Genomic DNA, 24,120 nt, shown 5'->3' on the forward strand with positions numbered 1-24,120 from the left:
ATGGTTTTATGTACCTAATATAAAATAAAACATAAACTTATCAATATTTTCTAATTTTTGCTTCTTCACAAAAAAATGTTTAATTGAAGTATTTGTTAAATTTCTTTTTGGTATCTGAATTTTAGATCTGCAACTATTGACGTGTCTATTCCAATCTGTTGGATTCATGTCACCTTTTGGTCGCCCACAAATTTTGTAACTTTTCTTGATCAGAAACAGGATCAAGCTAATGTCGAAATATCCAAAAAAAGGCAAAATAAAATTTGTAGCTTTGAAACCTTCGTTACATGAAACTAATTATGTTTTTAAAGAGCATTGTGTATGATCAATCAAAAAAATATGCACTTTGCATTAAAATCCGGGACCTAGTCATTACACTTTTTTTCTAAATACTAATACTAATCAGTAATCCTTTATTCTTACATACTTGACTGTTTTCATTTTCTAAGACATGTGAACCATGCCAGAAATATAATATATATCAATAATTTAATATTAATGTAATAATAATTTGTTTTGTTTCTGTAAACGCTTTTTGCATTAAAACATCAGAAATCAGAACTTAGTGTGTCCCATATGTCATAAACTCATAAGTTATTTAAAGATATGAAAACCAAATCAAAATTAGTATCCAAATCCATCGATTTTATTTTCAATTTGGTTTATTATGAATAGGGTCCGGATTTGTATGCACTTAAAAACCTTAAAATAGTATGCATTTATGCATCAAAAAACCTTTAAATATGCACTAGATATGCTCTTATTTTTTTTAAAAAATATGCAAAAATATGCTCTTACCCAAAATATATGCATTTATAATTTTTTTTTTAATTTTTTCTTTATATATTAATAAATAATAATTAATACAACATAATCAAACAAACTTAATTTTTTTATTACCGGCACTGCGACATCAACTTACAACATTAATTAAAGACAAAAAATGTTTAAAAATTACATTAAATTAATAAAGTGCACTTTAGTTAAAAATAATAATAAAAAAAATGTATTTAATTCTTTTATACCAATGAAGACAATTTATATATATAAAAAAACAATTTAAACAAATAAAAACATTTTAATTACCTAATAGATATAAATCGATATTTACTTTTTATAAAAAGAGTTAACAATAATATACTCTTCCATATGTTCAGGTGTCATATTTATTCTTCTATCACTTAATATATGTTTATATAGACTGAAGGATCTTTCCACATCTACTGACGTCAACGGTGCATATTTCATATTTGCCACAGAGCAAGGATTGAAATTTTCTGGAATCTGTATTTCATTGTTACCTGATATAACTAGTCCGATTTGTTCTAGTACTTGAAATCCTTTATTTTTTTGATATAACTGAGATATTTTATTTTTTATGATAGAACCTTTGTCACCTTGAATATTTGATAGTTCGGAAATTATATTTTTCGTAATCTCTAACGATTGTAGTAATGTCAATTTAATATCTTCTAAGTTTGTGATTGCCCGAATAAGCCCAGAAAAGTTAATTTTTATAAATGTTAAATCATTTTTCACTGTAGTCAAATTGAACATTTTTTTACAATTATCTACACTTGCTGAAGAATCATTATCTAGTTTTTCTATTACACTTTTAATACCTTCATAGTTATTTGCATTAAATATAACTGCCTCTATCCATGTCCCCCATCTTGTAATAACTGGTAATAACTGGCTCAACAAGAGCCACGATGCAGCATGTTTATCCAATATAAGACTTAAAATCACGATAATAATAATAATAATCATGCTAAAAATATAATTGTATGAAGGAAATTTATATATAACTGGTCTTCATTGTTGTCGATCGATATGTTTCGATAAGCAAGATATGGTTTTAATACAAATTAAATATTTCCCCACAATACTTCATAAACTCATAAATCTAGTTTCTATAGTGAAATATAAATAAAATAACTATTACGTACCAAAATATGCTTTATTATGCCGAATTCTTCAAATATGCTCTAAACCTTAAAATATGCATTTATATGCAAAATAAACTTTTTTCTATAGATTCTCTGCTACACAAATCGTTCACATTTCTTACTCCCGTTGAACTGCATACACTCATTAAAAATATGTAAATGCATAAAAATCCGGACCCTAATTATGAAGTATCGATAACTCTTCAAGGATTAAACTATAATTATGCAACTAGGTATACTTTGTACATTACAATATTATAATATTTATGCATACATTTTTATTAACCACTTACCCACCCATGGGTGAATCCACCAGACCACCCACCCCCATTTTCGATGGGACAATTGATCCTAAAATTCTGTATCACGCCGCCACTGATATACATTATACATATATTTATAAAAATATTAAGAAATCACCTTGTACATTTGGCATGGTAATCATTTTATTTTTATTATTATTTAAGTCCTCGGGTTCAGTGATATGTAAGCTAACATGGGATATTATACTCAGTGAACAATGTTGATCAAAAAACTTTAATGAGAGATGATACGGTAAGTGGGTAAATGCGAACAATAAGTGGATTCGTACAAAGCATACAGCAAAGATAAATTTATATGAAGTCTGTGATTATCAAAGCAAAAGACCAAGGGTTAGTGGATTTAAATCTGTGCGTTTGAGAATTAAAATAAAAACCTTATCATTTGTGTGATCTAGTAAGTATTATAACAATTTTCGAGCCCAACCTTTTGGGGATTTTATTTTTGGTTCATACGACGGAATAACTTGTCATTTTTGTCATTTTTTGGGTTTAGAGTGCAAAGGAATCTTACTGCATATTAAACCACAACTGTATATTTTTCGATTTCCACTTCTATAATCACTTGAGCCTCAAGTTGATTTTTTAAATGAATGCTATTTTATTTTGTAAAATGTTATAAAATCGTTGTTAATTTTGTAAGTTCCACAGCGATATTCGTCAAAGTGATTTTTTTTCTTAGATCGATAGTGTGAGAGAGGTATCTAGAAATAAAATTACCGATAAGCGATTATAACAATGATTTCTTGTTTAATATGTGTACGATGATTGTGATATTAATAATAAATATTTCGAGTAGGTACTGCGGTATGTTCATGAGGGGGGGGGGGGGTAGAATAGTAAATATGCGTATAATATTTTTGTACCACGGCATAATATGTCACTTTTTGGGTCGTCCAAAGAAAGATTCATTTTAATCAGTGTCACTCGTTCTAACTATAGAGTGATGGCTAGAAATGAAAAATAAATGTATAGGATTAATAGTTACTGGTAGCGGGAAAGAATTAGAGTACTACTTTTGTAACGGATTTGTCTAACACTATAATGTTATAATTCTTGCGTTAATCGATTCTATTTGAATATATTTATTTATTTATTGAAGTACCACTACTAGTGTATAACTTAAGATACATAGTGATCAGTATTGCTAATGAATAATAATATTTTATAAGTTTCGAATGGGTTATTCAAATTTATTTGAAATATATGAGAAAAATTATAAAAGACGAATTCGTAGATTTATCTGTTTATTTTATAAATATTTTATAGATGGTATGTAATGTAGTTACATCTATATGCATATTTATGCATACTTTATTGCAATTTACGACTTTTATTCAAGGAGATTATATATGCTTTTAATATTTTTTAATTGTTTCGTAAAAAAAAAAATAAGGAAATAACGCTAAATAACATTGGGTTTTGAATTTTTAATTTATTATACTAACTTCTTTATTTTATTTTTTTGTGAGGTTTATTACTTTTTACAACTAATTTTTATAAAACATAATGATCAGAAACTTTCAAAACATTAATTTAATATGAAAATAGGCCTGCAAAAAAATACTTTACAACCAGGCACGTCGTCAAGGGGAGGCCTTGGGGACCTGGCCCCCTCGATTTTGATTCTTAAATATTATGGTATTTAGTTGTCCCAAACCAGCTAAATCCTGAATGTATATTCCATATAGGCGATTGTAAGCTCCGCTAGAATATCGGTTAAGATAAAAATATAATAAAAGGTCTAAGTGTAAACTTCACCAGTTTTTTTTCTTACCTGTAATGGGTATATGTAAACTCTTCCAGTTTTTTTTGTTTTCCTGCTTAGTTCTCACATTGCCACGTGCCTTCTCACATTAAATACGTTGACATCTATTGCGATGATGTATGTCGAAATTGATAAAATCATTGTCATGGTTCGATTAATTTCAAGGTGGGTATATATCCACATTGATTCATTTATTGATAATTTTATCTTCATATTATCTGAAATTAGTATTTCCAATGATGATATCGGCAGTAGGTAAGGTACACGTAAAGTATACTTTGACGAACATAATCATTCGTAGTCTGTGAGTCTCCATGAATATTTTATATTGAACGAAATATGTCGCAACAAATTATTACTAAAATTCATAAATGGATCTCAATAAAATTATGTTATAATTAATATGCATGGTATTAAGTTAACAATAGTTTTGAAACAAAAATTCCCAGTAGGGGCAATGGCTCCTTTTGCTACCCCTTGCGGGTGCGCATGTACCCGGGTACTCAGAAACCCGGATACCAATTTATCCGAGTAATACCCGATTTTGTGGGTAGTCAACGTTTTCGGGTAGTGGGTAACCATTACCCAAAATGTTCGGGTACCCGATGGGTTTTGATATACGTAAACGGTTTAGCTAAGTCTTAATTGCTAAGAGGTAATCATTATTTAATTATACATTATACAATTATTTGAATAAAAAATATTTAATTATTTCCTCTTTTAAATTAACAAAATTATGTTTTAAAAATAAATCTTTAGTATTTTATGTAAGTGTTATTAGTGATATTATATTTCAATAATTAATTTGTTCAAGTATAATGTCAAATAACATGTTAAAAGCTATTATAAAGCCTATATTTAAATCTTACAGATAATGGATATAGTGGCCGTATTCGTTGCCTTTTATGTATATAGCTACGCAGATAATAATGATATTATTGATGATGTGTAATATATTCATAGTTTCTTTGTTACGCTTTGAACTTAAAATATACAACTATATAAAAAATTATAATAATAGTATAATTATATTGATAAGTGTTTGTAAAGTTTTGTTAACTATGCTGTTTTCATATTCATATAGCTACTAATTTACTATAATGTAAAAGTAAACAGTAAATTGTTGTAAAGTTGTGAAAAATAATATCTATTTATAGCAGTTATTTATCTGTGCAACGAAAAAAAAAGATAACGAAATTTATCATGTTTTAGAAAAAATATGTATTTACATACAAATCCCAGCTCTAGTAATGAGTATACAAACCATAACGGGTACCCGAAATTTTGAAAATCGGGTAATACCCGTAAAACCCTGGTACCCGGGTATCAAGAACACTAGTGTGGTTACGTGCCTGTTTACAACAAATTGATAACTTGATTATGTAAATAAGTTTAATATAAAAATATATGTTTCTTATAATTTTATGATAATGCATTAATAAAAACCAAAAAATAAAAAATAAAAATAATTGTAATGTAATACGATAGTCAAGTATAAATAATATTTATATTAAATAAGAATAGGAAAATAATTTAAATTGGTTTATATTTTTTGATAATTGCAATATTATAATAAAATAGTTTTTTTCTGATGTCGTCTTTTGAATGTTCCTGTAACTTCTTTTATTTTTCTGTGAACATTAAAACTATCATACCTGTTTTGAAATATTTCTATCTCCGCACATCTCTCCGTAGCTTTTTTTTCCTTGGCTTCTCTAATTTTTCTTCTTATGAGTATTTTAAGTCTATTATATTTCGAATTATTTTGTTTATGTTTTCTTCTTTCTTCCATTAAGTCCAAAATTTCATCTGTCATCTAAGGTTTCTTTGTTTCTCTACTTGATTTCAAAAATTATTTCTTTATAATGTAAATCATTTCTCCAAACTAAGTAACGTTTTTTTGACAACTGTTACCCTGTTTTAATTGATTGATTTGTTCATTAATTTTTACTTCCACCTTTCGTTTTGCTGAAGGATCTTTTAAAGCTATCATGTTGAAAAATGTCTTCGTCTTCCTTTTTATCTTTTTGAGCCTTAATTTTATGATACCCACCAAGGGTGTGTGGTCAGACATACTGTTTGCATTTCGGTAAGTTTTTACTAAAGTGATGCTATTTCTGAATCTTCTATTCGCCATTATAAAATCTATTTGGTTGCGAATAATTTGCTCTGGTTTATCTGTTGGCGATTTTCATGTGTAAAATCTTCTTGGTGGAAACCGAAAAAATGTGTTAAGCACTACAAGTTCATTTTCTTCCGCAAATATTTCTAATCGATCACCCCTTTCATTTCTTTCTCCAAGTCTGTGAGAACCGACGAAAGCTGTCTTCATTCCTCTTCCTGGTTTGGCATTGAAATTACCCATTATAATATTAGGATTACTTTTATGAAGACGACTGTCAACTAGGACCATAAAATCGAATAAATAATTTTACTCGGCGTATTTCGCCGGTCGTATTACTGTTAACTTTTGCCGAAGAGAGAAAAAAATATATATATAGGAAAGATCATAAAACAGTGGACTGTATAAGGAATGAGAATGATAAATATATATATGTACACGTAACCTTGTGTGACCATTAACAATTCAAACTAAATAAAATTGTATTATTTGACGTATATTAACGTATAATAAAAAATTAGTCCGATCAAAAACAACTATATAATAATAATAAAAAAGAAAAGACGAACGTGACCTGACCCTCCTGGAATCGAGATGACGCCGTTGATGGTGACCGTTGAAGTCTGGAACTGACCGGACGGCAAGTTACAGTATGGTGGTGGTGACAAAACAACCGTGGCCGAAACGCAACAAACAAGAATATACACCGGACGGTGATAGTCGAAAGATACGGGTGAAGGCTGTAGCCCGTTTGCGCCCAAGAGCAGCCCATTTGCGCCCCGAGGGTTATGGACATTTGCGCCCAAAATAAAAAACTTAACACCCTGATTTATAGCCCAAATGCGCCCATTTTGCATGCAACGTTGCCGTTGTTGTTTAAAAATATACAATTCTATGTAAAATCAAAATTAAAAAAAAGTAATAATTTTAAAAATAATGTTAAATACTAAACAGTATACATATTATATATACATATATATTATTTATATTGCATTAAATTATTAATTTCAAATAGAAACATTTTTACGTAAAATCAAAATAATTAATAAATACAATTACAATAATATCACATATACATCTAAATTTTAAATAGGTATTATTAATAATCCATTAAATTAAATTTATATAGAAACAAAATAAATAATACATATTAATTGCCACTGTTGTCAGTTGTCGTTTAAGATTGTTTAAAAATATTAAATCCTACGTCAAAAATAATCAAAATTTATAATATAGGTACATTAGTCAATAATAAGGATGTTAATAACACAAAATATAATTAAATTATAATAATATTAAAATAATCATACAGTTATTATAAATTGATTCCCCGAAATTTATAAGAAATTTTTTTTAAGTATTCTATTTTATTTAAGTGTTTTCTTCTGTACTCATTCCATAAAATATTATTATCTTTATCGATTTTGATATTGGTTTCGATTAGATTGGGAAACGATCAAATATTATTTTAGATTTTATAGTTACACGCCAATATACTCAATAAATGGCAACGTTGCACGATTTTCACCTGATCTGAATCGGGCGCATATGGGCTATGATTTGGGGCGCAAATGGGCTACGATAAATGGGTTCGGGCGCAAATGGGTTGCGCCGCGGGTGAACACGTGATCGACACCCTTGCGCGTATGAGCCCGGGAATCAAGTGGCGGAAAACACACCAATACCGGTTAGCGTGACGGAGGCGCAAAAGGGCTGGTTCACATTCACGCATAGCGAGACAAAAAACCACGAGGACTCACACACGAGTGGTGCAGAGGGCCGTTGACAGACGCAAAAAAATGCCGGCCGAAATATATCTGGGCTATGTGTGTGTCGCGACGGACACCTGCAAAAACGCACCGATAACCAACAGAAAACGCACTGCAATCGAAGACGGGCGATGACGCTGGTAGTCGTCGATAATTTCCTGTGAAAAACCGGTTGGCGACAGAGCGGCGCGCTGTCTTGACAGAATCGCTATTACATTCACGGGCACGCACTCGTTGGTTTGCGTGGACGCGCAAAGACTTTATTTTTGCAGTCCAATCTGTTCCCAACAACGACAAAAAACCTCTTTGATATTTTTTATAAACTCTACTTCTTCTTCACTTTTGTTTGCTGTTGGATCATATATTTGTATAATATTCATATTGATTGGGTTTAATTGTACCTGCAGAAGTAATACCCCATCTGTTATTGGTATAAAGTTTGTTACACTTCGTCCCACATTCTTCGATGTTATAACTCCAACTCCTCGTTCAAATCTTCCTTCTGTTGAGCCTGAATAGAATATTTTATATTCTTCTTTTTCTATATTTCCTGATCCAGGCCATCTCATCTCACATATACCCATAATTTCTATCTTCATCCTATTAATTTCTTTGATAGCATTATCTATTTTACCTGCTTATGCCATTGTTTTAACATTCCAAGTACATATTTTTAAAGGCTGATTGAAACTGGCTGACTCATCATTCTTGTCCACACTCATAACTGTCCTCCCCGAAGATCCGAATGGAGGACTTACTCCGGAATTTAATTTAGCTTTGAGCATTGCCATAATTGATTTTACAAGGACTATCTTGTAGGATCTTTAATGTAATGGTTGTCCTCTGCCTTCTACATCCTTATGCCATTGACCACTTCCGTGGTTCCTCCGTCTTCAGAGCCGGTTTACCAACTTAAGGGCAAAAGAGTGCCCTACTCTACGCAGCTCATCTGCCTCGAAAGCCATTGGCTTTGTAGAGGGATCTCCTTATCCCGGGATATTTCCGGAGTTCCTATTAATCGCCTTTTATAACTGGGGGAACAGTCCATGATCCTATTCTAACCCAGGACCACACGGGATAATAATAATAAAAAAAAAAAAAATACTCGAGTAAAATATTAATTCCAATAATTGTTTACAAGTATTGTGGATTAGATTTGAAAAAAAAATTTTCCTCGATAAAAAATAATCAAATGATAATTTACAGGTCAGTACTATAAATGTTATACATTTTAACTGTATTTTTAATCCGTATAGTAAAAAAATGGGACTTGAACATACAAGTAGTATATGTAACATAAGTATAGTGTAAATTCTTTTATATTATACCAATAAATCAATAAGACAGGTGTCAACTTAATTTTACAACAAAGTGCTGTGAAGAATACTGTTTTAATGGCGTAAAATGTAAAAAAAAAAAAAATATATTACGGCTTACGAGTAATCACCTAACCTTCGTTCGGTGGATCGTGCATATGCATGCTACCGGTACAGCTGCAGTTAATATAGTATTAGCAACGTATTGTACGTTGTTCTCATTTTACCAGAAATGTCGTAAAATCTCAATACGCACTTTATTAGCTCGTGATAACGAAAATAATTTTATTGTTTCTCTTACAGCTGTTGAGTACTAGTGTAATGGATTTTTTTTTTTTATTACACAATCGACAGCCCATTTATAGCTGATATATCACATGTGCAAACGTAAAAATATAATTTACTAGAAAATGGAACGTCCTGTATGATTTTACAGCCGACATCACTGCGTGACATTAACAATATATTATCAAGAATGTATCAAAACGCATGCAGGCAACGGATGTCACGATTAGTCAGTGGCGTAGCCAGGATTTTTGAATGGGGGGGGCTAACCACTTTTTTGGATAAGTAAGGTAAGAGAGGATATGAGAATTCACCCTTAACCCCCCCCCTACAATCTACCACCAAGTTTCTAAACGTAATTCAAGCATTTTAACATAGTTTTAAAAATATTTATTAATATATAATTTATAACAATAATAATAATAATTTTGGTTTTAGTGTTCAGTCACTTGCTCCACTCTGACAGCTGCATCCTCTTAGGCGAATCTCTGGCAAATTCAGTTATTATTTCACTTTCATCGAATTGCTTTTTTTTATTTATATTAGCCATAGCTAACCCATTCAGTCTGTTTTCCGACATGGTGCTTCTTAAAAAATTTTTTAAGCGATTAAGTGCTGAAAACGTTCTTTCCGGAGTGAAAGAGGTAACTGATAACGTGGCGAATAATTGTAAAAGTATTTTAATGTTAGGTCGAAGATTGGTGCAATGAGAGAGTGAATCAAGAGCAGAATTCGGTTTTGGAATAGTATTTTGACTCCATTATTGCCTCTATATGAACAGGTCAGATCTGATTGTAGATGAGGTATCATCATGGAGATCTTGGACATATATTTTAGTAGGTTTTATAATATTTTTATCGTCATACATATTTAAATTGGCCGGAATAAGCCCTTCAAGTGGCATAACATCAATAAGCCTTTGATTAAAACGAGCATCCATTGATTCTATTAAATAGTCAAGATACATTATACATATAAACACGGCCCATGGGGGGGTTATAGCCCCCTTAGCTCCCCCTTGGCTACGCCACTGCGATTAGTTGTGTATTATTATTCTGTACAGCTGAAGTCGTAACGTAAACGATATTCGGTTTTTGGGGTTTCAGTCAAAAAAGTATTCATGCACATTTAAGCTAAGTTTTTATCACGGATTTTGTCAGTGAAACCTCTATCAAATCACATCCAATGTCTAAAAATGGTTGGTTTGGTAATATCGGTGTTGAATTTTCACGAAAAAGTGTTCGGGGATGTCAAAGTCATTTTTCATTAGTTTAATAACTATCAACATGAAAAACCTATTCTACGAGTCGGTTATTTTTAAGCTTACTTATAATCAGTGATGAATAAAATAATTAAAAAAAATTATCTAGATTTTAGATACTAGAAACATAAATTTTTACCCGAAGATACAAGATACAATTAAACATTTTAAAAATACCCTAAATACTACAATATAATAAAAATACTTTATTTTGTTTAGATATAAAATACAAGATACTATTAAATTTATTTTTTTAAATTATTATTAAAGCAAGTAAGATTTTTAAAATGTATTGTATCTCAATATTGTGTATTTTCAATAAAAATTGTAACATTTATTATGGGGCGCTGTAATAAATCCGGTCTATTATATTTCTTTAGGATTAAATATGGCAAACTATTAAAAAATAATATTAAAAGCTTAAATAAAATAAATTTAAATTACTTTATTACTTATCACTAATTTTAAAAATGACCGAATTATTTTTTAAGAAATATTACATTTTTGAATACATAATTTAGAACATGTTGTTGAATATATGAAACCAGCTGAAGAAAACATTCTTTCAAATGGTGCTGAAGAAGACAAACTTATAATGTAGCAAACAAATAGTTTAGCCTAATTTACCCTAAGACGGGTTTCAGTCAATTATATACATTACATCCAGTGAATTTAAAATTCACTTTTATTTTTTCTTAGAAAAAAAATGTATTTTCATTCGTACCTTGTATCCTTACGTAAACAAAATGAAAAATATAAAATGTACAGCCACAAAAAGTATTTTGCATGAAAGAAACAGTTCATAAATGTTAAAATACACAAGATATAAATGTATCTAAGATACTGCCCATCCCTACGTATAATTGATTTTTAGTTATGAATTATTATTATAGTCACTGGGCGATAGCCAAATACGGTATTATAATGTCTGTCTTTTTTTTGACCGACAAACGAAAAACATTTATTTTTTATTAAACAACTTTATTTTGAAAGCGAGAAAATGCATTACGTGTAGTATTATGAAGACTGGTAAGAGTTCAGTTTTTAAGCAATGAAAAATCATGAATGGAAGGTTCAAACACCATATTATTACTACGCAAGCCAACACAAGAAATCTGGTGACGATCAATTCACTCGAAAAGCTAAGAGGACATTCTTTATCGGTGTAAAGTAGGGTAACTATTGACCATATTCTTAAAAAAAGTGAAAACTCGAACTGAAAGGTCCACCTTCTTCAAACTCATCAATAACACCGAAAATGTCTCTCAAATGTTGATTTTTTTTTGCCATAGCTTAGTCCCATATATTGTAATAAATTATAAATATTTCTAACATTGCCCGAAATATATTTTTCGGTACGCTTTCATCCAAACTATTGTACCGAAAAAACGGTCCAGGGTTATTTCATTATCTTAAATAGGCAAAAAAATGTAAAGTGCATACAGGGCTTGGCTATTCGTGAAACAACAAACACAGCAGCAGTCGAAATTTTGTAAAATGGCATTGTGAGATTCTTAGTTTCAGGAAGATAGAGAGAAAAAGAGTCACATTCTGAATGGAATATTATAAATGTATGGTCATTATATTAAATTACCCGTGAAAAAAACTTACTCCAACATTACTATTGGAAGTTATACTTCTATTGATTTTGGTAACAGTGAAATACTGCAGACATCATGTTTTGAAAGCTGCACTTAAACCGCTGTAAACATTTTATTAACTGAAAGAAATTACTTTTGAGGGAACGAGTATGTATTAACTCGTATGTAGTATTAATAATTTTAGTACTAGATCTAGACGATTAACTGCAGAACACATCCAGACTTTTTGTCAATGTGTTGGTTTTCGACGTTCTGTTCTGACCCAGTAAATTAATAAATGATAAATATTTGATAATTTTAATTTTGCTATATCATTATTGTCTTTCTCGTAGTGTCGGTCCAAATACAAATATATGACGGTGTTCACGGCTTATGTCCATCAAATAAAAAAAAACTAGAAGAAATTTTTGATATATTAATTATAATTAATATATCAACAATTTCTTTTTTTTTAATAATTATGATATATCATAACTACTAGGTATACCACAGATGCCTAAAAATGGAGGGTACTGAGAGGTCATTCAATGTAGCTATTAAAGTTTAATGAGATCAGTTTCAATTATGTTAATTATTTTAAAAATTAAAAATAAATTAACGTTGTCCATAGAATTATTCAACAATGATTTGTGCAAAAATTACCACTTCTTTGGTCATCAAGACATTATGTATAAAAAATATACACTAAATAAAATACAAATAAAATGAAAGAATACAATGAAAATCGTTTCAAAATACTAAAAACAATTATTTTTCAAGAACTTTAATACAATTGTCTTTCTAAATCGCACTGTGTCTAATATGAGAAAAGGTTATCCGACATAAAAATGTATTTTTTTATTATTTATAATTATTAATGTTTCTATATCCTTATACTTTTCTTTCTAATCTACTGAAAAAAGTTAATATCATGACAGATAATACAAAATATTAATAGCACAAAATTAAGACTTACCCACGATAACAATTATTACTATCTTAAAACAAATTGGCCTGTTAAACATATATCTCTAGCAATTAGTGGTATGAAATAAATCCGGATTCTCCGAAAATTCGAAAAATCCGGTTTTCGGATTTTCAGTTGTAAAATCCGAATATGTGGGTTTCACATTGTGGATTTCTGTATTCTAAAGCAAGTTTTTGAAAGTTGTTCATCATAATTTTTCAAACTTAAATTATTATATTTGTAATTAAGTATATATATACATTATTACTTGTATTTTTCTGTTAGTTTATTTAGGTATTATTTATTGTGTCTTTTTGGATAAATTATTCTGATACATATAAATGTTGTTACTAATTTCATGTAGAAATTAAGTTTAGGTCGTAATATCTACACGTTATTGCAATATTGATAATTGTTGTTGTTATATTTTTATTTTAAAAGTTTTTCTATAAATATATTTATTCATTAAAAAAAAAAAATGTGTATTTATCAAGGTTTTAATATAAGGAATCCATAAAATATATTAATTCAATGTTTCAAAATCCGAAATCCGGATTTTGAGTAAAATCCGAATTTGAATTCCGAAATTCGGAATTTTCTCCGAATCCGGATTACGGATTTCGAATTTCATGAATCCGGATTTTCGAACTTCGGTAAATCCGAATTTTTCACACCACTACAATATAACACGTTTGGGATAATTTTTATAAATATTTTGTTCAAAATTTTACCATAATGTATTCGGCTCATCGACCGTGTAGTTTGTTTGCTCGATAGTTTTCAACCCAATGTCGTGATACTGCCTATTATGTAGTTTTTATCCTAGAAAAAAATATGGGCACGTTGCTCAAGCATTTCTAATAATAAATTTTAACAACATTTTTATTTGATTTCAGGAAACAAGGAAATATTTACAAAAACAAAATATTAAAAATTTTTACTAAACCCTCATCGAATATGTAGCAGATATGATTAAGTGATATATTGTCGTTGTCGAATGGCGATGGTACTTTCAGCTTGTTAAAACATTGAATTTTTTATAGAGTAAAATATAGGATAATAATAATGTCTACTCGTAGTCGTAAAACGTGCATTATAACAGCATAAGTAAATAAAACGCATAATTACGTGTGTTAACCGAGTATAATGAACATTAACGCTGCTTGAAGTTGTTATAAGCACGAAAAAAAAAATGAAAATTAAGAATACAATATTATATCTTAAAAAATATGAAAATGGTAAATTATATACCATATTTATCCGGAATTTGTGTCAGGAAGTTATAGCACAGATGTTTTTTCCTGAAAAAACATTAATAAAATAATATATATATATATAGTTCTGTTATATGCATCCTTTTTTTTTTTTTGTGATCAAGTATAATAATATTCATAAATTGATTTTTGCGTTTAGTTTGAAATAAAGTAGAAAAAAATAATAATGTTTACATAAATTATCATATTTAAAATCAAATAAAAATATTACAGAATATAATTGTCTTTGACACTTTTGTTAAAAAAACAATCGAACCTACACAAAATGTTTTTGCCTCATACATTTGAATTCGTGAATTTGTACTTTGTGATTTAAAACGGTAATACGATGGAACACGTAGTTCATAATAATAAGTGTCATGTCGATCAACTACGAAAGATCGGAGACGATTCGATGATGCTACGATTGATCCTATCGCACAGAGCCGTACCGAGCCATTTTTTATCCTGAGGCAGAACTGAAGCTATGCGCCCCCTGGGTTATAGAGTTATCTCACTTACAGTTTATAATATGTTTAATACGATTCGGAAAAATCTGAAAAATTATAATTTGGTTTCTAGTAAAACAAGAAAAAACATTTCTTAAAATAAGTTAATTATTTAATATTTTTGCGCCCTCCAGCTTCAAGCACCTAGGGCAAGTACCTCGCTCTCCTCATCCTAGTTACGGTTCTACTGTTGTAGCAATGATTCGTACAAGTTGATCAGCACAGTTTTGCTCGTGGTCCATAAGGCAAAGAAAAAACATATCTATGCGATACGAGTTACGATGTAACATGTACATTTTTCCCGTTACACTCGGAATGATTTGGCCCGAACTAAATTGGGGTACACAAAATCGCGTCGTCTATACCGCTTCTTTTACATGCGTACACATGCGTGTATACACATACGACACGACGCTGAAGTGGTGAGAGGAAAACAATATAACACGACGGATGGGCCAATGGATACAACAATAACAATAAAAATAATAACGATAGTAACAATAACAATAATAATTATAATAGTAATAATAATAATACAGTAAAAATATTTATATGTAATGTTCGCTGGTGAGTGCGCCGGACTCCTATGTTGCTGATACGCATCCGTTGCGCTTGTCACGTGCACACGCTCTGCGCACCCGTACGGGACACGACGACGTGTGTTGCGTTGGGTAAAACACGATTGCATACGTTTATTATTAGCGATACCTTTTTAAGTTACACGATTCCGTACGAAGTTTTAAGCGTTGATGCTAATTTTCTTACCGGTATTGGGTGTATACTATATGCCTATACGAGTGAACTTGAAAAATTTGATAAATAATTTGTGTTTTTTATATCACTTTTATTACCCATGTTTATTGTTTCGGTAAAAGTAGTAGGTTATAGATGCCAGACAATCCAAATTTAAGCGTTTTCGATTTATTGACAATAATTTTATTAAAATAAAATTAGTTAATTCGACAACGTTGCATATAATTTCAATCATGTTTATTTATTTTTCTTTTCCACATTTTTGTTATCCATCTACAAACATACGCAATCGTGTTGCCGAAAAGGACAAATGTACGCAATCGCGTTCTACCCAGGCGTTCGTCCGGTTCGTTTCCACGTCTCACGACGCAATCAACTCTCGCAATCATCATCGTTATCGGTAACCGCGTCCACGGATTGCACGTCGTTGTCGTCGTCGACCAGAGTTCGCGGCGGCGGCTGCGTCGGCAGCTCGGTACCGTCATCCACCCGGGGCAAACCGAGTCCGATTGTCGCACTTATTTTGGTCGTCGCTTGTCTGAACGAATTCTGCAACTTTTCCTGGAACACAAACGTGCGGTCAGGTCGGGTATGGCACACGGCGTCTCGTCGGCGGTACAGCGTTAATTTCCATACGTACGATTCCTTTAGAACACTAATAATCATATTTTTACATTTCTCCTAGAAGCCATCGAAATTGCTTATCGTTTTAATCAACGGATTGCAAACGACTAACTTGTTTTGAATAAAAAAAGAAAAAAAACAATCGAGACACGGATAATATTTTTATAAATTGCCAAGGAACTTGGCTCTCCAAATCGACTGCTTTATTAATATTTATACGAATGGTATTATCAATATTTCCGGTCGACGAAAAGCTTTTCCAAGAATACGGAACTAATAGTAAGATTACCGGTTCGAATTCTCCACGAGATAGAAATAATTACTTGTGTCCACATTTCGTGTTACTTATTCGTAATCGTCAATTGCATTTTTTGCAAAAAAGTTTTAACAGATCACGTGAAAAGAAAAAAAAAATCTAAATATATGTACTATATTTTACACTCTATTTGGAGTTGCATAGAATATCGCTTACAGAAGAACACCTGTTGGAATATTACACATTTTACTGGGATATCAAATATTACGGAAACCAACTGGCGAAAGTCAAGTCGACAATACAACGTAATAAATTAACGAGTTAAGCGTATCTAGGATTTATGTACGGTAGAAGAAGCTAACCACTATCAAACATTTAAACCATCCCTGATCCAGGATTCAGAAAACTTTAAACGTAGTTATCCTAGCTATAAATCTAATCGTGACGAATGTAAATTATTATATAATATATACGTTTATAATAATTATAGTGTAAATATACTGTATTAACGCTGTATATTAAAATTTATTCCGATTAGTTAATTAAAGATATCATTGTAATAAATAATGGTACACTGCATCAGGTAAAAATCAGACGTAGAAGTAAAACGAAACAAGATAAAATTTAAATCGTCGCAAAAATAAAGGTAATAACCGTATTTGGAGCATGGTATCTTCAACCCAAACTGACACTGAGTGAAGTTATACTATCAAAAGTTGCGATCGGCTACCAATATCCGGCCAATTTTCGAGCGAAACGGACATTGTTAACATTTTACTAGAAACCGTTCAAAGTCCAAGCTGCACACACCGACGCCGACACACATACACTCACACACTCGTGTAATATATTCATGTCCACGTAAACGAGTGCGTGCGCAACAAATCACGACGTCCGTAGAGAAGGGGTTTATCCTTTTTCCGTATACATACATTACGCGTGTACGTTTCGCATTCCGCGGGTCGGGAAATAATATCGTTGTTCCAAGGGTAGGTGTACTTACACCGTTTAATTAATAATGCAACGTACAACGCATCCATAAGAACCGAAATCAAATCCTCTAGTGCCGCGCTGCACTATGTATATATATATATATATATATATATATATTAGAAGCCATATTCGTGCCGCATACGTCGCGCGCGATTAATAATCCGCAGAGCCCAGGACATCCGGATGGATTCGCTTGCATAATATTCATAAACTGCCCGTGCGAAGAGAGTCGGAATTACGTCGGTTGATAAAAATAACTCCCTGCCGTCAAAAAAACATCCCGGCCGGGCGTGGCACATCAGTCACAGATTTGGTTATAATACGCGTAGCTGTGGCGCGCGCGTACATTTTAATCTGTTACGGGGCCCAAATAGTGGATAAAATATAAAAATTAAATTATACAGGAAAAAAACGAATTTACAAAAAAATATGTAAAACCGTTCGTTTATGCCGAAACGAACGCGCGATATTATGATATTATTTATAAATTATTCACCACTCCGTAGGAATACAATAGCCACTACGAATAAAATCACATAACACGATACGGAATTCTAGTTGGACATAAGTAGAATAAAATTACGTTTGTGGGGATTAAAAAATACAATTTATTATTATTGACCACATGTTTGTGGTCCACGAGCAATGAAGAAGCGTGACAGTAATATAGTTCGTATCGGCTACATTGTTTTCGTTTCATAGTTTTTCTACCGTGATCGAGTAAATTTTAATATCATAAATGACCAAATCTTCATTATTTCTTACCTGTACAACATTTATGCACATAGATGTCAATGCGAGTCCGAATACCAAGTACACGATAGACACGATCATCACAAGTTGGTTCTGTAAAGCACAATAAATGTTCAATATATGTTCAAAATAAGTAGTTTTTCAAAATTTTTGGTTGAAATATTTACGCAGGTTAGTTGCATGCTACTAAATACAAATTTTTATTTTAATACAGACAATGTAGTCGTTAATGATTGCGATTACGATAGGTGCACGAAAGACCAATCAATAAGTATAAGTTAAATGTTTTTTCAACACTTTCTCAAGTAATATAATGTATTTTAGAGTATTTCAATTCGAAATGCCAACTGCAGTTTTTCCAAATATGTGAACAAAAATTTAATCATAATTCGGACAACTGTTCATACTGTTCAATTAGAAAATGCCCATATTGGAGATCAACTCGAAAATATCTACAATAAAATAAACTATAAATTATGATATTATATAACTAGGTACTGAAAATAACAATATTAATTCTAGTTAAAATTTGAATGATGCAGATAATTGGTATTGATTCTTTAAAAACTATTGTCTGGGAAAAAATTAAACAGGAACGCACGAAGCCCATAAAAATCAAAAACGATCATTTGACTAGTATCATTGATTTTATAGTATATTTTAGATAGACTATAGGGTATTTTATAATATTATAGTCGAAGAAAAATACATTTAAAAAGGGCAAATGTAGGGATAAGATATAAATGTCCCTATACATTTAATCTTGTTGAATGAATTTTATCCGTTGTCATACCGGACAATAGCTTAGCTTATCTGTACATGTTATTATAAAATACTATTTGTTGTTAAAACTATTCATATTGTAATAAAAAACTAAGTGTATATCATTTATTACAATGTAAATGGACTGAAAATCAAGGATTGAAAATTATTGCGCCAATGTTCTAACGTCCGAAGTGAATGGATACTGAAAGTTAAATTGGTTTTTATCATGCATGAAAAAACATTGGAACCTTTGAAACAAAAAAATCAACAACGGTTTCCACACGCTTTTATCGAGTAATAATTATACTGGCTAGTAGTATTTAAAAAAATTATAATTATTTTATACGCGTCGTGCAGGATTTTCTCTGTGAATAAGTCTGCTTATTGTTTGGGAACAGCGGAAAAATCCGACCAGGGCCGCCCTGTTTTACTTACCTTGGGCACGAAGTCACCGAATCCGATGGTCGACATGGATATGAAGACGAAATAGAATGATTCCGAGAACCCCCATCCCTCCTCGAAGCAGAACACGATGGCGCCGATGACGATGTATACCACCAGTACGACGAACGCCACCGAGACGGGCAGATCGAACTCGTCGTCGATCGTGTACACGCTGAGGGCTGGCGTGCTGGGCGAAGTCGGTGGAAATCCGGACTGGCCGTCCGGCACGCCTCCGAACATGTTGCTGGGTCGTCGGAACTTGGTGATGTCGTACATCATTTGCATGCCTTTCATAACCTCCTGGAATAATGCAACGGTTCCGGTTGTTACTATTCGCAGAAACGTGTGTGCGAATCTGTGCGATAGACTCGGGCCCCACCTATCCACGCATATCCTTTAACGTTTTCCCGTTCGGTCGTAGGTAAATCGAGTACCAAATGATTTTATCATTTTTCGAAGACCGTTAACAGAGTTTCGCGTTTAAAAATAAAAGCGGTAAACCGAGTCCTAAATGTAACATCGAATACATAATTATATCAAATACTCTATCGGAAAAAGAGGATACATCAAGAAAGAAAATGCCAAAGTTCAAGAACAACAATGTTATTAGATTTGACTCTGTTAAAGCGGTATTAATAAGCGACTTGAAAATATTGAAGTTGCTGAACGGCGTAGTTTTATACCTCGCTTATTTTATAAGTACGCGAATAAATTCGATATTCTATTTGTATTCAGTTAGAGATTCTCTCTCTCTTCGGTAAATCAAAATACATTATGAAACATTAACGTTTGCATCGACTTTATTTCTTCAAATCAGGCTTCCATTAAAACCTTAATTTAATTACTATTGTTTCTGAAATGCAATTACCTATCAAACTAAATGATACTTTCAACTTTTTGTTTTAATGTAGTTACTACATATAATAATATAAAAAAAACTTTTTTTTTAAATCAAGCGAGTAATAATGGTTTGTTTTTATCAATATTCAACCCCTTCAATACAAATATTGTTCTTGATGGTATAACGACTAAAAAATAAAAAAGTATCTTATTTATAACTTTCTAGCTATAGAATTGTTTTTGTTCTGATTATTATTAATTTATGCATCCACTTGTTGTTTTACTTAACATTTTAATTGGTGGTTTTCAATTATTATTATAAGCATCAACATTTCAAAACGAGTAAACAGTTTACGTGTTTCATGTTCACCCGCCCACATGATATTTTTCTATGAATTATTTATTCAGTTATTACGTACACACCAATGGATTTGGAAAAACAAAACGGGATGAAAAACACTCACCATTAAATATACATTATACTTTTAACCTGTTTTATAATGTACATATTACACAGTGTTACATTAGAAATGAATCCATTAATTTTTTGACCCCCATGCATTATATATATATATATATATCAAAACACAGCTATGTATTTAAATGTTAAAGTATACAATATTGTATTATAATAAGAATTATTGAATAATTTTCAAGTAGTTGTGAGACGTATGAATTTTTAAATTCCTTCAGTAAAAACTTTGAACAATTACGGGTATATAAAATCATAAACCGTTTATTTGAAATAACAAATGTTAATAATTTGTAAAATAATAGTATATCGAAGTTAAGCTGTAAATAACCGTTTGAAAAATGAAAAATCGTCATTATTTTTTATCAAAAATTAATAATACCTATAATTGTACCAGTAATTTTAACCATGATAAAGCATATTTAAAAAAATTATATATATATATGTTACGCCGAATTTATGAAATTGCCGATTTCATGAAATCAGCAACGTTGTCGTGGAATACTTGAAATCGGCAACTTAAAGTACATAATACTGCAAATTGCGTGAAATCGACAAGGCCCTTCTTAAAAAAATTATAATGTATAATTTAATTTAAATAATTGAGTAAAACGCCGAAAATATAATAAAATAATAAATACATTTTAATGTGTAAAAAAAGTAAATAAAAAAAAAATTGTATTATATTTAAATATTTTGGCAAGTATGGCCTGGGTTACACGTCGAATTATACATCAAATTATTTTTTTTACATATGCACTTTTTAGATGTGCGATTCGTACGACAAATACGTCAATATATAGCCTATAATCAATAGCCTTGTCCGGTCTCAACTGACCCCAATCTAACAAGTTCCCGTAATGAATATTAATTTTGTTGAATGTCTGCAATCGCAGGGAACAGTACTTTGTAACTGCCAAACTGTTCCGCTCCAGCCATGTGCTTAAAATCCCTTCTTTGGTCCTAATACGAAATTTGCAATCTTTTTTCTATAATTGCAAGAAGGTTGGCTGCATCACCTCGCTCTCGATCCACAAATAGGATTGACACCAGAACATTGTCATCAAATTTTAAAGGAAGGAGGAAACTTTCAATTAGGTACTTCCATAAACCACTATTTGTAATTATATCATAATAATGTGTTAACGAATTCGTGCAATCGGCAGAAAAAAGCTGCCTAATTCACGAAATCAGCAATCAAAAGTTTCCGATTTCGTGAATTTGGTAACCAAATTGCCGATTATACGTATTCGGCGACAACGTTGTTGCTTTCACAAAATCGGCAATTTCATAAATTCGGCGTAACATATACGAGTATAATACAAACGTGATTCAGTAATATTTTCTTATATAATGATACCGTGGATTATAAACAATCTATATTTAAATCAGTCATGATACGTACAAGTATAGCCTAGTTAACGTTGAAAAAGTCACTTTGCACTATTTGAAATGAGATCAGTTCATTTAGCCAAGCGTGCCCCGATAATTTCACTATTCCAAGTATGTGAATTGCAGAATTCAAACCCATTTGTCATTCGTGTAGTAGTAGTTATTTCCCGTTATACGGTTCGTAGATTTTTTTTCTTTGAAGGTTATGGACATGATTAAGAGTAATCGCACTTACTTGAACTGGTGCAGTTCTACGGACTTTCCGACAACTGCCGGTGTAGTACAATCGCCGGACGAACGCCCAGAGAAATTTAATACCTCTGGTGAACATCTTTCCGAAATCGGCCAACAAAATAAGAAATATTGGTATACCAAATATAGCATATACGATTGTAATGAACCGGCCAGTATTGGTCGACGGAGCTATATGACCGTAACCTGAAACCGAAAAAAATATTGTGAGTTATCTTATAATATATTATCATTGTCCCGCATCTGATCGGCTGCACACGTATTTCTATAACTATAATTAGAAACATTTTCGACCCAAGAATAATAAAAAAAAAAATGACCGGAATAATTAATAATCGTTTTAATGTCGGGGTAAACGTAGTAATATACGAGATAATAGCCAGATAATCGCCATTAGTTTAAGAAAACCTATACGGGGATGGTCTACAATTTGATATTTATAAAACCTAATACGTTCAATTCCAAATAAGAATTACAGCTTTTCAGTACAGATCTGTATGAAATAGAAACTATTAAGTTCTACATTATTATGTAGAATTATTAAAAATTCAAAGCAAGAGTATATTAACATAAAATAAGCTAACTACTTACCTTGTGTTATATTACTCTTGGCGTGAATTTTTAATAATTCTAAAACATTATAAGTACGTATATTAATATTAAAGAAGTAAATAATCAATAAATATTAATAATTTAATCGATGTAAGCTGGTGTTATAACTGTAAGTTAATATTGAAATTATAAATTTTTTATGAAAATTAATTTCCTAATACATTATAATTATATATTATTTAAAATTTATAATTTATAATATGCAATAGTACCGATTTTATGAGAAAGCCAGAGAAAGAGAGCAAAAAGTAATCAGAAAAATAGAGATAGAGACAGAGGTTCGTTTCCCAGAGTTGGGCATTAGTCAAATAAAATATTATTCGATTGATTATTTGAATAAAAAATTATTCTTCATTGATTTATTCTTAATTTAATTGTTGATTTTTATTTTTATTCATTATTTTAATTTGTATTATTATTCGTTAGTCGTTATTCCCTATAATTATATAAATAATAAATTTAAATCCTAAATAACGATGTATAATAATAATAGACTTATTATTTAGACTTAAATAATATATATATATATAAATGTAATACATATTAATACATTTAATAACTGACAAAAATAAATTAAATATACTTTTATATTTCATATCATTCATGATTTTAACGAATAAATTTATTCAATACACCACAATTATTCAAAATAAAAAATTATTCTTTATTCATAAATATATTAGTTATTTATGCTTTTATTTTTATTCTTTATATTGATTTGTTTTTGTCCAACTCTGTTATTTCCTCATGAACATCAATGATGTGAACCATAAATCTGGTTATTCCTTGTTTCATATCAATGCCATCAGAATTTAAGTTAAATAATTGGTTAAATTATTTGTTACAATAATGTCTATGGAATATT

The 24,120-nt window shown here is 30.7% G+C and overlaps 1 protein-coding gene across 2 annotated transcripts in view; it reads right to left on the reverse strand.

Moving 5' to 3' along the window:
• Nucleotides 1-15,591: 15,591 nt before the first annotated feature.
• LOC112680731 (TWiK family of potassium channels protein 18-like) overlaps nucleotides 15,592-24,120 on the reverse strand; it is a 36,402-nt gene continuing 27,873 nt past the window's right edge. For both annotated transcript variants that reach the window (XM_025550917.1, XM_025550918.1), the window contains 4 exons: nucleotides 22,627-22,829; nucleotides 19,679-19,987; nucleotides 18,491-18,571; nucleotides 15,592-16,413 (listed from right to left, as the gene is read on the reverse strand). In XM_025550917.1, coding sequence (XP_025406702.1) covers nucleotides 16,225-16,413; nucleotides 18,491-18,571; nucleotides 19,679-19,987; nucleotides 22,627-22,829 — 782 coding nt within the window. In that variant the 3' untranslated portion in view covers nucleotides 15,592-16,224. The remainder of the gene's footprint in view (nucleotides 16,414-18,490; nucleotides 18,572-19,678; nucleotides 19,988-22,626; nucleotides 22,830-24,120) is intronic.

This window comes from Sipha flava, unplaced genomic scaffold, assembly GCF_003268045.1.
Source record: "Sipha flava isolate LNK unplaced genomic scaffold, YSA_version1 179_pilon_pilon, whole genome shotgun sequence".
Classification (NCBI taxonomy): domain Eukaryota; kingdom Metazoa; phylum Arthropoda; class Insecta; order Hemiptera; family Aphididae; genus Sipha; species Sipha flava.